The sequence below is a fragment of the Neofelis nebulosa genome, chromosome 2 (genome assembly GCF_028018385.1).
Source record: "Neofelis nebulosa isolate mNeoNeb1 chromosome 2, mNeoNeb1.pri, whole genome shotgun sequence".
In the NCBI taxonomy this organism is placed as follows: Eukaryota; Metazoa; Chordata; class Mammalia; order Carnivora; family Felidae; genus Neofelis; species Neofelis nebulosa.
In genome coordinates this window covers 30,065,870-30,078,961 of record NC_080783.1, presented here as the reverse complement: position 1 = coordinate 30,078,961, position 13,092 = coordinate 30,065,870, and the positions used below count along the sequence as shown (strand labels likewise).

At 44.4% G+C, this 13,092-nt stretch overlaps 2 protein-coding genes, 1 long non-coding RNA gene and 2 other non-coding genes across 7 annotated transcripts in view; 3 read left to right on the top strand and 2 right to left on the bottom strand.

Moving 5' to 3' along the window:
* Positions 1–958, bottom strand: part of NDUFS1 (NADH:ubiquinone oxidoreductase core subunit S1) — a 30,176-nt gene extending 29,218 nt beyond the window's left edge. The window contains exons 1-2 of one of the 3 annotated variants that reach the window (XM_058707780.1): positions 812–951; positions 654–727 (exon numbers count right to left, since the gene is read on the bottom strand). The gene's annotated coding sequence lies outside the window, so the exon portion shown is untranslated. Of the gene's footprint in view, positions 1–653 lie in introns of all 3 variants that reach the window. The other 2 variants (XM_058707764.1, XM_058707774.1) reach the window with 2 other exon arrangements.
* A 293-nt stretch (positions 959–1,251) lies between these two features.
* EEF1B2 (eukaryotic translation elongation factor 1 beta 2) lies at positions 1,252–4,056 on the top strand. The gene is made up of 6 exons (XM_058707792.1): positions 1,252–1,564; positions 2,005–2,127; positions 2,773–2,899; positions 3,155–3,221; positions 3,625–3,750; positions 3,858–4,056. Exons 1-6 carry the CDS (start codon positions 1,485–1,487, stop codon positions 4,010–4,012), a joined length of 678 nt encoding a protein of 225 aa, XP_058563775.1. The 5' UTR covers positions 1,252–1,484; the 3' UTR covers positions 4,013–4,056.
* On the top strand, positions 2,997–3,074 carry LOC131505896 (small nucleolar RNA SNORD51). The gene has a single exon (XR_009258648.1). It is a non-coding gene; the product is annotated as a small nucleolar RNA SNORD51 (small nucleolar RNA).
* On the top strand, positions 3,363–3,495 carry LOC131505900 (small nucleolar RNA SNORA41). Its single transcript, XR_009258652.1, has one exon. It is a non-coding gene; the product is annotated as a small nucleolar RNA SNORA41 (small nucleolar RNA).
* A 3,366-nt stretch (positions 4,057–7,422) lies between the features above and the next one.
* On the bottom strand, positions 7,423–12,437 carry LOC131499592 (uncharacterized). Its single transcript, XR_009255965.1, has 2 exons — positions 8,114–12,437; positions 7,423–7,876 (listed from the first exon to the last, which is right to left on the bottom strand). It is a non-coding gene; the product is annotated as an uncharacterized LOC131499592 (long non-coding RNA).
* Positions 12,438–13,092: the final 655 nt, after the last annotated feature.

Below are 13,092 nucleotides of genomic sequence, written 5' to 3'. Positions count from 1 at the left end.
TTTCCTGGAATTAAAAAGGGCAGGTGCTCTGACAGCCTTATAGCAAACACCCTGCTTAACGATGCACACGCAACTCGGTGGAAAGAAGAACATTCCGTAAAGAAACAACTTGAAGTTTATTCAGCAGACACGGTTCACGTTACATTTTCAACGCCCTCTATTCGTTCTCGAGCGGAGCTGGGGCGCGTCCACGGTCTCCCGGTACGCGCGTTAGATCCCAGGAACTTTTAAGCAACGAAGCTGTGTTGTCCACAATGCGACCTGGGGCAAAGCTTTTAAATATTTCCTAGTTTCCCCACCAGGGAAAGGGATAAAAAATGTTCCCCAACGCACTCAATGGACAAAAGCAAAAACAACAAAAAACCCCCGAGGAGTGGATGGTGGCTAAGGCATTAGCGGCCAAACAACGTACTGCACCAAGTACGTGTGAACTCGGTGGGGGCAATGCTCAATCCGCGGGCCTAAGTCAAGTACATAGATCCTCTCCCGGGGAACAAAACGGCCTCGGCTCCACAAAGGGGAATGACCTGCATTTCCCTTGCACAGTGAAGGTCACCCACAAGCCTGTCTCCAGGCCAGCGCTCCCAGGGCTTCCTACTCCTCCACCAGCTTTCTGCTCCGAAAGACCAGAGACCATGGCTAACAGCCCTCACCTGCCGGCTCTCGGGGGTGCCGGAGGCGGGGTGGGACGCGGCACCCAGTCAAGGACAAGAGTAGAATGAGTCACCTGGGCCAAAGGAAACAGTCTCGTCAAGAAATCAACTCCTGTGGCAAGAGGCACCTCAGCCTTCTCACCCAAGCACGACCTCACCTTCCCCCTGGAGGCGCCGAAGCCGCTCTGCAGAACTGTCTGCACCGCACCAACCCCCTCAGAGAGACCGGCTTGCTTATTCAATATGGCGGCCTCGGCTAACCTCGCCCGCCGGGCCGGAGAACGGGAAGCCAGGAGGGACTAGAAGCCCCAGATTCGACAATTTCCCCGCTCAGGTTGAGTTCGGCAATTTCCGTCAGCTGGCCAGGGGGCGGGGCGAAGGGCCAGTCGGTTGGAAGGGGCGGGAGCGGGGGCGGGGTGGGGGTGGTACAGCTTGGAACCGCAGTTCCGCCGGAAGTAGTCAGGCTCCTGAGGCGGGGCGTTTTCGGTCACTTCCGGCACTTCAAGGGGCGGTTCCTGTAGTGTTCCGGGGCCGCGCGGTACTGATTCAAGAAACACCCTTTTGTATCAGTTTATTTCTAAACACAAAGGCCTGCTAATAGCACGTGGGCAGTTCAATTCAGAGCCACCCAGTTTTACATTGAGGATGAGAAGATTAACGTACTTTGACCTTTAACCTTCGGCCCCGTGCGGCAGAGGGAAACGCCTACGTCTCTATATAAGGCCTTTTCCGGCCTCCGGCCGCCCCTTTTCCCTTTTAGCGCTAGGCGTTCGCTCCCCGCGCTTGCGTTCTCCCCCCCGCTGCTGCCCCGTTCCGCGATCCGCTGGCGCCATGGGTTTTGGAGACCTGAAAACCCCCGCCGGCCTCCAAGTGCTCAACGACTACCTGGCGGACAAGAGCTACATCGAGGGGTGAGGACAGGCTTCGGGCTGGGGCCGGGCTCCTGCGGACGGGCCACGTGGCGCGGCCTCTGCCGCCGCTGGGGAAAGGCAGCGGGCCTGCGAGGGGTGAGGGATTAAACGTGTGCTTTCTTTCCGTTGACGGGGTTCAGCCGGGTTTTCCCGCGGGTTTACTCGGTTAGCGAGTGTAAGCCTGTAGGTCTGGGTTAGAGGTTATGAGGTCCACCAAGTAGCAGGGATTTCTCGGGGTAGCGCAGAGGACCAAACACGTGGTCCCTAATCTCAGGGAGTTTACTGAAAAACCGGGCAGCTTGGGTTGCCAGGTAGCAAATGATCCAGTTCCCAGGAATAAGTTAGACAGGGGTGGCGTTTGTCATTTATTTGCTGGCGTTGGTGGGTTTTTTTTTTATTTCTTTTAAAGGCGAGTGTAATTATTTTTGCGTCCGCGGCAGGTATGTGCCATCACAAGCAGACGTGGCGGTATTTGAAGCAGTCTCCGGCCCCCCACCTGCCGACCTGTATCATGCCCTACGTTGGTATAATCACATCAAGTCGTACGAAAAGGAAAAGGCCAGGTAAGATTACCTTGGTATTTGTCTGAAGAGCAGGATGCTTTCTAAACTTAAACCCAAGATTTAACACCTGACCACATGGGACCCAGGCTACTTTAGTTTTGTTGGGATATTGTGAGCTAAGTATCTTTGTGATTTGAGAAGGCCAAGAGACTGAAGTCCTCCGTTTTTTCACAGAACAGGTAGAACATGGACAACAGCAGTTCAACTTTTCCCCACACTGCCCAGACAATGTGCCTGGACCCTGACCTGGGGGGCCCACCTCTGGGGTGAGAGGGTGGCTCATTCATTCAGTACTTGGCCATTCTTCTGAAACTGCCAACAAGGGTGGAAGTTTGGGGAAGTGGACTCCATCCAGTTCACTAAGAATGGAACTGAGCGTACTTAATGAAATCTCAAACTGAAATACTCATACTGAAAGAGTAAATCCTAGTGAGTATTGAATGTAATCACGTCTCACATGCTACTAATGTTTGTTGGGTGAGGAGGTAAAGATGCAAAAGTATTTATCTGGGAGTGGTTAGGGGTAAATTCGTAGTACAAAAGGGTTCTATTGATAAATAGGGATGGAAACAAGTTCTGGTGTATGGTCTGAAAAAGAACATCGTACCCACCTCATCGTGATCGAACTTAAATTTTTTTTTCAAGCCTTCCAGGAGTGAAGAAAGCTTTGGGCAAGTATGGCCCTGCTAATGTGGAAGACACCACAGGAAGTGGAGCTACAGACAGTAAAGACGATGATGATATTGATCTCTTCGGTTCTGATGATGAGGAGGTATGACCTAAATGGACACGTATGTCGAGCTTAGTTGTAGGCTCTGGTGGAATTGCCTGGATTCGAATTCTGGTTTCACCACTTGGTTACCTACCTGACTTAAAAATGATGAGTAAAACCAAATCACCATCTTTCGGCTGAGCTCGTGATGGATTTGCTTTTTTCTGATGAGACTGGTCTTTGTTGTTGTGGTCCACTAGCTTTTGAGCTGAGGAACAACTAGCTTTGTGAAGTGAATTTAATTTTTCTTCATAGGAAAGTGAAGAAGCAAAGCGGCTAAGAGAGGAACGCCTTGCACAGTATGAGTCAAAGAAAGCCAAAAGTAGGTCATCTTATAATCTGTGCTGCTTTAATTTTATAATAATGTGAGTAATTTCATTTGAAGCTTGCTCGCCAAAATAATTTCCTCCTTTGTTGAATAGGTCAGTATTTTAAAACCTGTGTGGGTGGCTCTTCATAAAACTTCCACAGCTACTGGTCTGCAGCCGCTCTTACGGTAGCAGTTGTGGCATTCCTCTGTGGGAAAGAAACTGTCACACAATTAAATACCTCTTTCTTAGCACGACAGAAAGTGGGCATGTGAGTGACAAACAGATGACTTCTGTGGTTTTGTTGGGCTCAGGAGTGACCCGCCGGAAAACAGATGACGATTTTAAAAATGTCTTCGACTAAAATGAAAAAAACGTAATTGAGTGTCTGAGTGATGCTGTTTGTGCTCTTTTTAGAACCTGCGCTTGTTGCCAAGTCTTCCATCTTACTAGATGTGAAACCTTGGGACGATGAGACAGATATGGCAAAACTAGAGGAGTGCGTCCGGAGCATTCAAGCAGATGGCTTGGTTTGGGGCTCTTGTGAGTTCGGTCTTTACTTTTTGAAAATAGCATCTGGAGTTTGCATAATTACCACCTTTGTCAAAGAACAGGCCTTTTCTAAGGTTTTTTTCTTGATGCTCTTTCAGCTAAACTAGTTCCAGTGGGGTATGGAATCAAAAAACTTCAAATACAGTGTGTAGTGGAAGATGATAAAGTTGGAACAGATATGCTGGAGGAGCGGATCACTGCTTTTGAGGACTATGTGCAGTCCATGGACGTGGCTGCTTTTAATAAGATCTAACGTTCGTTGTAGACAATTGCCCTTGAATAAAAGCTTGAAGACAACTGTTGACTCTGACTCTTACATGGGGTGGTTTTTATGTTTTTCCCATTTTGAGGGAAGAAACTCAATGGATGTGTAATTCAAAAATATAAATTTGGGTCAGCATTGTTAGATATTTAGCCCAAATTAGTAGAAATGGACTCGATCTTAGTATAGTTTCTGGACCCAATGCACAAGGGTACCACTTTGACCACAATATTGCAAGTTTCCTACCTATTTGCCTTGTTTTCAAAAGAAACTCTATAAACTTCACTTGTGGAAATTTTGGATTAAGAAATTTGACGAGGGGTGCCTGGGTGGCTTAGGTGGTAGAGCGCCCAACTCTTGATTTCAGCTCAGGTTGTGATCCCAGGGTTGTGGGTTGGAGCTCCATGTTGGGCTCTGCCCTGAGCATGAAGCCTGCTTGAGATTCTCTGTCTGGGTGGGTGGCTCAGTTGGTTAAGTGTCTTCACTTTGACTCAGGTCGTGATCTCATGGTTACTGAGCCCCAGTAGGGCTCTCTGCTCTCAGCATAGAGCCTGCTTTGAATCCTCTGTCTACCTCTCTCTCTGCGCCCCCCACCCCATGCTCTCTCAAAAATAAACGTTTAAAAAAGATTTTCTGCCCCTTTGCCCTGCTTGTGCATGTGTGCAGGCACTTTCTAAAATTAAAAAAAAAAGATAAATTTTTTACTAGATTTTTAGCCCTGCAGGTTTATAATGGTTCAGACCTTGGGTACTTTTGCAGGCAGTTAACCAAGTTAATACCCAGGCTGGTTTTCCTCAGTGGGGATGTTGGGAGTATTTTAACGTTTGCTGGAATACTTAAACATTGGAGAAAAGGGAATTAAGTGTTGAGATGGACAGACGAAGTATAGTAAAACCTTGGTTTGCGAGCATAATTTACTCTGGAAACATGTTTACAATCCAAAGCACTTGTATGTCAAAGCAAATTTCCCTTTAAGAAATATTGGATGGGGCGCCTGGGTGGCGCAGTCGGTTAAGCGTCCGACTTCAGCCAGGTCACGATCTCGCAGTCCGTGAGTTCGAGCCCCGCGTCAGGCTCTGGGCTGATGGCTCGGAGCCTGGAGCCTGTTTCCGATTCTGTGTCTCCCTCTCTCTCTGCCCCTCCCCCGTTCATGCTCTGTCTCTCTCTGTCCCAAAAATAAATAAAAAACGTTGAAAAAAAAAAATTTAAAAAAAAAAAAAAAAAAAAAAAGAAATATTGGAAACTCAGATGATTCGTTCCACAACCCAAAAACATTCATATAAAAAGGGTTACAGTACTGTAATTTAATACAAAATACAAAGAAAAATTAACTTGCATGTACCTTTGAAAACCCTCATGGCTGGTGTGAGGGAGGTGAGAGAAGAGGGTTATTGTGTAGGATGACTTTCACCATCACTAATGAATGTTAACTACAGTACAGTTTTTTTATTTTGAAAGAAGGATCAGAGCGAGAATCCCAAGCAGGCTCCCCTGTAAGCACAGAGCCCAGTGGGGCTCGAACTCAAAAACTGAGATCATGAGCTGAGCTGAAACCCAAGAGTCAAAACACAACCCACTAAGCCACCCAGGCACCACAACTACAGTACAATGTTGAGAGACTTGTCATATACGTATTTAATGTAACTGGCAATAAGGCAGCAGAGGGTCTCTATCTGCAGGCAGCCTGACCTAGAATGAAGCAAGGCATTCCTAAGCTTACTCTTGTATGGACAAGCAAAGGACTGCCCAGAGGTAGAAGTGCTTTGAAGTGACAAAAAAATACACTAGTGCCAGACACACTTCCAAAGAAAAATTGATTTCTGCCAAACACCGCAGCCTGAGAGCAAGCATCTGAGCGTGGGAGACAATCACCCATGGTCCGCAGCGAGAAAGAGAACCATTGGTTTAGTTGTGATTTGACGTTTGGCACTATATACCACTTGTATTGCAAGACCTTGCTCGTTTTATCGAGTTAAAATTGAGAAATGTTTGCTCATCTTGCAGAACAAGTTACTCGCGGTACAAGGTTTTACTGTAATTTGTTGTCACCTAAGGATCTTCAAGTCGGGGGTTACTTGAGACTGAAACTTCACACAATTAACAAATTCCACTTGAAAGCAGTATGATAGGAGATGGGGTGTGCAGTGTTACTAAAGGGACACCTGACCCCGAGGAGGGAAATCGGCTCCAGGGAAAGATTCCCAAATTTGTCACAAATTACAACAACCATTCGTCAGGCAGATGCTGCAAGTTGAAAACAATGCCTCATTGACTGTTAAGGGAGAGCTTGTTTTAAGGGTTTTTGGCAGTGTGGTTTTTGAGTAGCAGTGTCTTGGGAAGGGTGTTTACAGGTAATTGATTCCCAGGCTGTGGTTCATAAGCCTGGCTTGGGTGTGGAGGTGGGGACGGAGTGGCACATTTTACTTGGATTTGGAAATATGAGAACCTGTTGGGAAGGGACTTCCATACTGCGGTCTTGCTGCAGGTAAATACTGAGATGAAGCTTGACTTACTGGAATACCGGAAGCAGCCGCATCATAGTTTGGAATATATGCAACCTTTGGCCTTTTTTTTTTTTTTTTACCGTAGTTTTTATGAAAGAGTTTAGGAATTATATCTTGAAGTCTTATTTTTGTGGTCCCTATAGACCAAAGAGATGAAATGATATGTTTGAGGTCAGAATTTTCCTAGCCAAACCAGACAGTGCTATTCTTTTCCTCTCAGTTGGATTTTCTTTATATGGGAGACCATTTGGGGCGCCTGGGTGGCTTGGTCGGTTAAGCATCCGACTTCGGCTCAGGTCATGATCTCACGGTCCGTGAGTTCGAGCCCCGCGTCGCACTCTGTGCTGACGGCTCAGAGCCTGGAGCCTGTTTCAGATTCTGTGTCTCCCTCTCTCTCTGCCCCTCTCCCGTTCATGCTCTATCTCTCTCTGTCTCAAAAATAAATAAACGTTAAAAAAAATTATATGGGAGACCACTTTACATGTGGGAAATTGTTTACATTCGAAAGAAAATGTATTTAATCAGTACTTCTATATATTGATGACTACAATCTGCACTAAGCAGTATTTCTACCCTCATGAGGAATTTTCCAATTGTCAGTGTTATGAGAGCCAGCAGAGGGCAGTGCTTCATTTTCTGGAGAACCAGAGCCTGGAGATTATGGAACTGTTGCTATGGAAAGATCGAGATGTAGCAACTGGTGAATAGTAGCCCCAAATCATTCACAATCGTTGACATGTTAAAGGGATTGAGCTCAGCCAAAATGTAACATATTGATAAAAACTAATGATTAAAAATTTGGTTAAAAGTAAAAGGAGTTAGTCAATTCAAACTGCAGCTGTCTTGCAAATCTCAAAATGATAAACATGTGACTTTAAAAATCTTCACAGCCTCAAATATTTGTATTGGTATCTTTTAATTTTTATTTTAAAAAATAGTACAGTAGCATAGTTCAGAAATCAAGGGGTTATACAGTGAAGTCTGTCTCCCTACCCCCCCACCCCCAGGCCTCCTGTTTACCTCCATAAAAGCAACCAATATCAATGTCAACAAGTCCTTAGGTCTTTCCAAAACTAGTCTGAACATAGAGTAACTGTAGCATACAATACAAGGTGTTCTGCACCTTTTACTTTGTCCATCGAAATAGACTTGGATGTCTTGGAAATTATATCTTGGATATTCCATATTGTACTTATAAAGCTTCCTGGTTTGCTAATAGTTACATAATCCTTTGTCTCATAGCTTATTTCACTGGTCTGTTTATTTCACTGGTCTGAGATTTCGATGGCCTTCAGTTTTCTGCTGTTAGAAGCAATGCTCACATTTCATGTGAGCCAGTATACCGAGCGACCTGTTTTTTTTTTTTTAATTTTTTTTTTTTTAACCTTTATTTTTGAGACAGAGAGAGACAGAGCATGAATGGGGGAGGGTCAGAGAGAGGGAGATACAGAATCTGAAACAGGCTCCAGGCTCCGAGCTGTCAGCACAGAGCCCGACGCGGGGCTCGAACTCACGGACCGCGAGATCATGACCTGAGCCGAAGTCGGACGCTTAACCGACCGAGCCACCCAGGCGCCCCCCGAGCGACCTGTTTTTGAGCCATGGGGCGCAGAAAGCATATGTATACATAGAAAATGAGATATTTTTGTTTGTTTCTGACTTTGGAGAATTAAGATAAAAGAGGCCACTTTTTTTTTTTTTTTTTTTTTTTTTTTGACGCCCCAGAAGTGATTACAGTAACTCAGACCATATTTATTTTTCATGTTCAGCATCCCTAGCACAAGGCTGGGAACCATGTGGCAATTCAAAATGATTCATTCAGTATCCTGTCAGATGCTATAAAAATACAAAAGAGTTAAGAAAACTACAATAGGGAGTTGTCTCAAACACATAAAATTGTTAAAAATTAGTCATTATGTGATTAGGCAAGTAATCCAAAAAAAAGTTCAGAGGGTCAGGGAAGGCTAGAATTGAAAAGTTTTTTTAAAGAAGTTGGGACTTGAGCTGGATGGACCTTGATTGGTAATTTGTAAAAAAAGGAAACCCACATACACAAAAGAAAGAAAACATGAAAATTGCGGGGGGGGGGGGTGGTAAAAAGAATGATAAAGGCAGGAATAAGAATGGACAGTGACACATTTGGGAGGCAATTAGATCAATCTGGCTGGTTTTTGCAGTATCTGTTTGGTATTAGGGTGGGGTCAGGTTGTACATTCAGCCTGGCTCCTGTGAGGGCAGCGTGGGGCAGAGACTTGAAGGTTTCCAAGCCAGATAATGACAAAGGCAGACAGCTTTGACCTGGAGATGGTGTAGATGGAAGCTTCTGAAGCAAAGGGCTGTTAAAACCCTAACATAAGTGAAAACGGCTAACTTACCCCATGTATACTCAATGAAATACTTTATGGACAATATAATTAAAAAGTAACAGACGCTAGCAACATTAAAAAATACTGGAGTTTTTCCCTATTAGGAAAAGATAGGCTTGTGGACAAAAATACAAAAACCTTGGTGTTCATGTTTGGGGATATATGTGTACTCCCCACCCCCCACCCCCCCAAACAAATACAATTTAGCAATGGCAAATTTTTTGTCCTTACAATAAAAAAGTAAAAAAAATACATGCCTCATATACATTGTCCATTTTGAACCCCCTTGCAAGCCTATGAGATAAAGCAGACGCTGTTACTACCATTTTAGATGAGGAAACAACTCTGAGCAATGATTTGCCCGACGACTCACCTAGTGAGAGAGAAACTGAAACGCAAGTCTTGGCCAGGTAACGTGTTGGAAATAGAACGAAGAACATTCTTCATCCCTGCTTTTAGACAATTTAATCCTATTTCATCGATGTGACCCTTGCTGCATATCCTCAGTTAAGGAGAGTGAGAAGATAAAGTCACATAAGGGTACATTTAAAATGGATATTGAGACTGCTAAACATTCTCTCATTACGTGCTCTGTATGGATAATAATAGTTGCATTCCAGAAATGTCCCAAATGACCATCTGTTGTTTGGAAGGCCACTGGCCCGCATAACTTCAGTAAAGTAAAAATCAAAGGAAAATGTCCAGGGACTTCTCAAATTCATCCCCAAAAGAACTGCCCATATGTAAGATACTATTCAAACCTGACACCAACTTGTAAAACTTCTATCCTCCCTCCGTCCCTACAAAATGGGACTATTCTCTTTTTTTCTGATCACAGCCTGTTTTCCAACCTCTGTACATCTGCCCTTAATGTGTCACCTATCTGAAAATGCCTCTTTCCTAATCGGCACTTTAAAAAATTGCAGTCATTCTTCAAGATGCACTTCAAATACCTCTTTCAAGATATCTTTTATTCTGCTTCTGACCCTTTGCAGCCTCCAGACGCAGTCTTTTATAGAACTTCTATACTGTCTTGTTTTTAAATTCTCTGTGTAGCTCCCCTATGATTCCTAGGAGATTTTTACGTTCATCCAAGAGGAAAGGATCTAATATTTACTAAGCAGTTACTATGTCAGAAGGTGCCAAGAATTTCATTGATTAATACCAGCTAATAGTGATCAAGTTATAGAGCTAAGTACCCTTCTAAGTGCTTTACCTGCATCAACTCATTTAATTTCCACAGCAACGTAGCAGGTACCACTATTATCTCCATTTTGAGATGGGAGAAACAGGTCCAGAGATTTGAATTAATGTAGCCACAAGGTCACAGAGCTAGGATGTGTGAGGGCCTTACTTCAAATCCAGATACCCTACTTCTGGAAGCCCTGGGACTTGCCTTCTTCACACAGCTTCTATCCATTGAAGAGGCAGGTCTGACTCACTGGGTCTCTGCCTCAGTCCCCGAGAGCCTGGATTCTTTACTGTCCTGCCAGCTAGGCACTGAACTCCCTCACTCCCTTCCCTAATTGTTCAGTGCCTGTCCTCTCCTCCAGCCTCTGTCCTTTTAGTCACTCAATCCTGCTCCTAATCATTAGACCCCCGGAAAGCTTCACTAGTCAGATTCCAACTATCCGGGGAGGAGGCTTGGAGTCCCCAGGCCCAGGCCCGATGCTACTTCCTGGATCTACCCTCAAACTGAGAATAAAAAATTAACTCCTGTTTCTGCTGAGAAGTACTTGTACTGCTTGCTACTCTCCCCTAGCAGATTCCTGTTACTATCAGCAATTATCAAAGCTACTAACACTAGAGTTTTTAGCCTGGGATCTAAGAATGCTATTTTATTACAATTTTTTTTTTTTAACATTTATTTATTTTTGAGACAGAGAGAGACAGAGCATGAACGGGGGAGGGGCAGAGAGAGAGGGAGACACAGAATCGGAAGCAGGCTCCAGGCTCTGGGCCATCAGCCCAGAGCCTGAGGCGGGGCTCGAACTCACGGACCGCAAGATCGTGACCTGAGCTGAAGTCGGACGCTCAACTGACTGAGCCACCCAGGCGCCCCTAAGAACGCTATTTTAAAAGCCTGTTTCTAGGGAAGGGCTCCTGGCTAGCTCAGTCTCACATGCGACTTGACTCTTGACTGTAGGGTTGTGAGTTCGAGCCCCATGTTAGGTGTAGAGAATTTTTGTTTTTTTAAATTTTCTTAATGTTTATTTATTTTGACAGAGAGTGCACAAGAGAGCACGAGTGAGCAGGGGAGGGGCAGAGAGAGAGGGCGACACAGAATCCGAAGCAGGCTCCAGGCCTTGAGCTGTCAGCACAGAGCCCCCCCATGGGGCTTGAACCCACAAATTGTGAAATCGTGACCTGAGCCAAAGTCAGACACTTAACCGACTGAGCCACCCAGGTGTCCCAGATTACCTTTTTTAAAAAAAGCATGTTTCTAGGGAAAGGACCTGAAACTTTCATTAGATTCTAAAATGAATTCAGCGTCCCTCTAAGACCTTTGTAGACCTTCTTTAAAGCATTTTTCTTTTTTGGAAGCCCTACCTTTCATATCAAACACTGAAACATATTGAAATCCCATATTAAATGTAAGTTTTTATATAATTACAAAATATTTCATTTGGCCGACATAAAGGTGTATTTTATAGACGTATAATTATTTATTAATTTTGACTTTTCAAGTTTCTCTTTTTGTATTCTAGAACCAATACTATTTTTTAAGATCTCAGATTTTTTTGAAGTTTATTTATTGAGAGAGAGAGAGAGAGAAATCCCAAGCAGGCCTTGAGCTGTCCTGATGCAGGGCTCAAACCCACAAACTGGGAGATCTTGACCTGAGCCTAAACCAAGACTTGGATGCTTAACCAGCTGAGCCACCCAGGCACCCAAAGATCTCAAATATTTTTATAGGCCCTTGGTAAGCTCCTGCTTACCAGGTAGTAACATCTCCTGCTCCATAATTTCCTTCTGCCCTTGGTTGCCTAATCCTCTCCCGCGTTCTCACCCTTCCTTTCTCCAACAGCCTTGAGAATCTCTCCATTTGCTCGAGCTAAGGATGAGCCTATAGAGTTCTCTTTGTCTTGGATCCTCCAGCTTTTCTCCTGATCCGGAAATCAAGGCCTATCCCTTGAGGGCAAGTGGAATCTCTTAACCCCTCGTGGTACAGGGGGCAGACACTGACAATGAGTACCTTTCTTCGTACCCTCCCTCCATACTGGGTAGGGCAGAAACCATGAAATTTGGGAGTGACAGGTTGGGATATGCTGAGCTATGCCACACATTTTGGGGGAATAATTTCCAAATCCAGATCTGATTGTTGTATGAGCCAACAGTAAAGAACAGAGCCAATAAAGATCTGAGACTAGCATTTCCAAAAGCTGAGAGATGCAATAAAAAAGGATACTGACTCAAGAAATAATACATCTCCTCCTCCCAATTTTCAAAATAAAATCCGGAAAATATGGAAAGTTAAATGCTTTTAAAAATTGCAGTGAGTAGCAGAGTTTGTATTCATAAAAGACAAGGATACCAGCAGAGACAAGGGACCAGCAGAGACAAGGATACCAGCAGAGACAACAGGATCCTCAGGAAACCCCAAAATCAAGCAACCCCAATGTTTGTTCACTTCTATACTGGGTGCTCTTTCCTCTCTGAACAATCTACACTTTTCTTGGCTTTCTTCTGGCACTTATTACTGTCTACCTTGTTCTGGCATTGTTTTCGTGCAGGTTTGATCTCTAGACTTTCTAAACTGTTAAGTGCCACATGCCTCTGTATACCCCTTAGACATTCACCTGTTTGCTAAAGGAATAAATGGATAGAAGGCAAAATACCATTACCGTCTAAAATGCAACAGATTTGCACCATGAAGAGGTCACTCACTGACGTGAAGGTATACTTCATTGGTCTTGTACTGGTGCCTACATCAATACAGTTATAGGAATAGAAGGTAGAAATATATCACTATGTCACACATGCTTTCTTTTTCTGAAATCTTTCTGAGATTGGGCTGGCCTACCTACTATCTAGATGTCAGGGTTTTACGTTTACAGCAATGTCATGCATACTTGCACATACCCGGAGTTTTCCAAAAATGTTAAGTATACTGATACCATGAGGGATTAAGGATAGGAGCATATCCCCATTGACAGGTGGGGTCACCTCCCCTTGAACCTGAACTGACCTAGTGGCCACT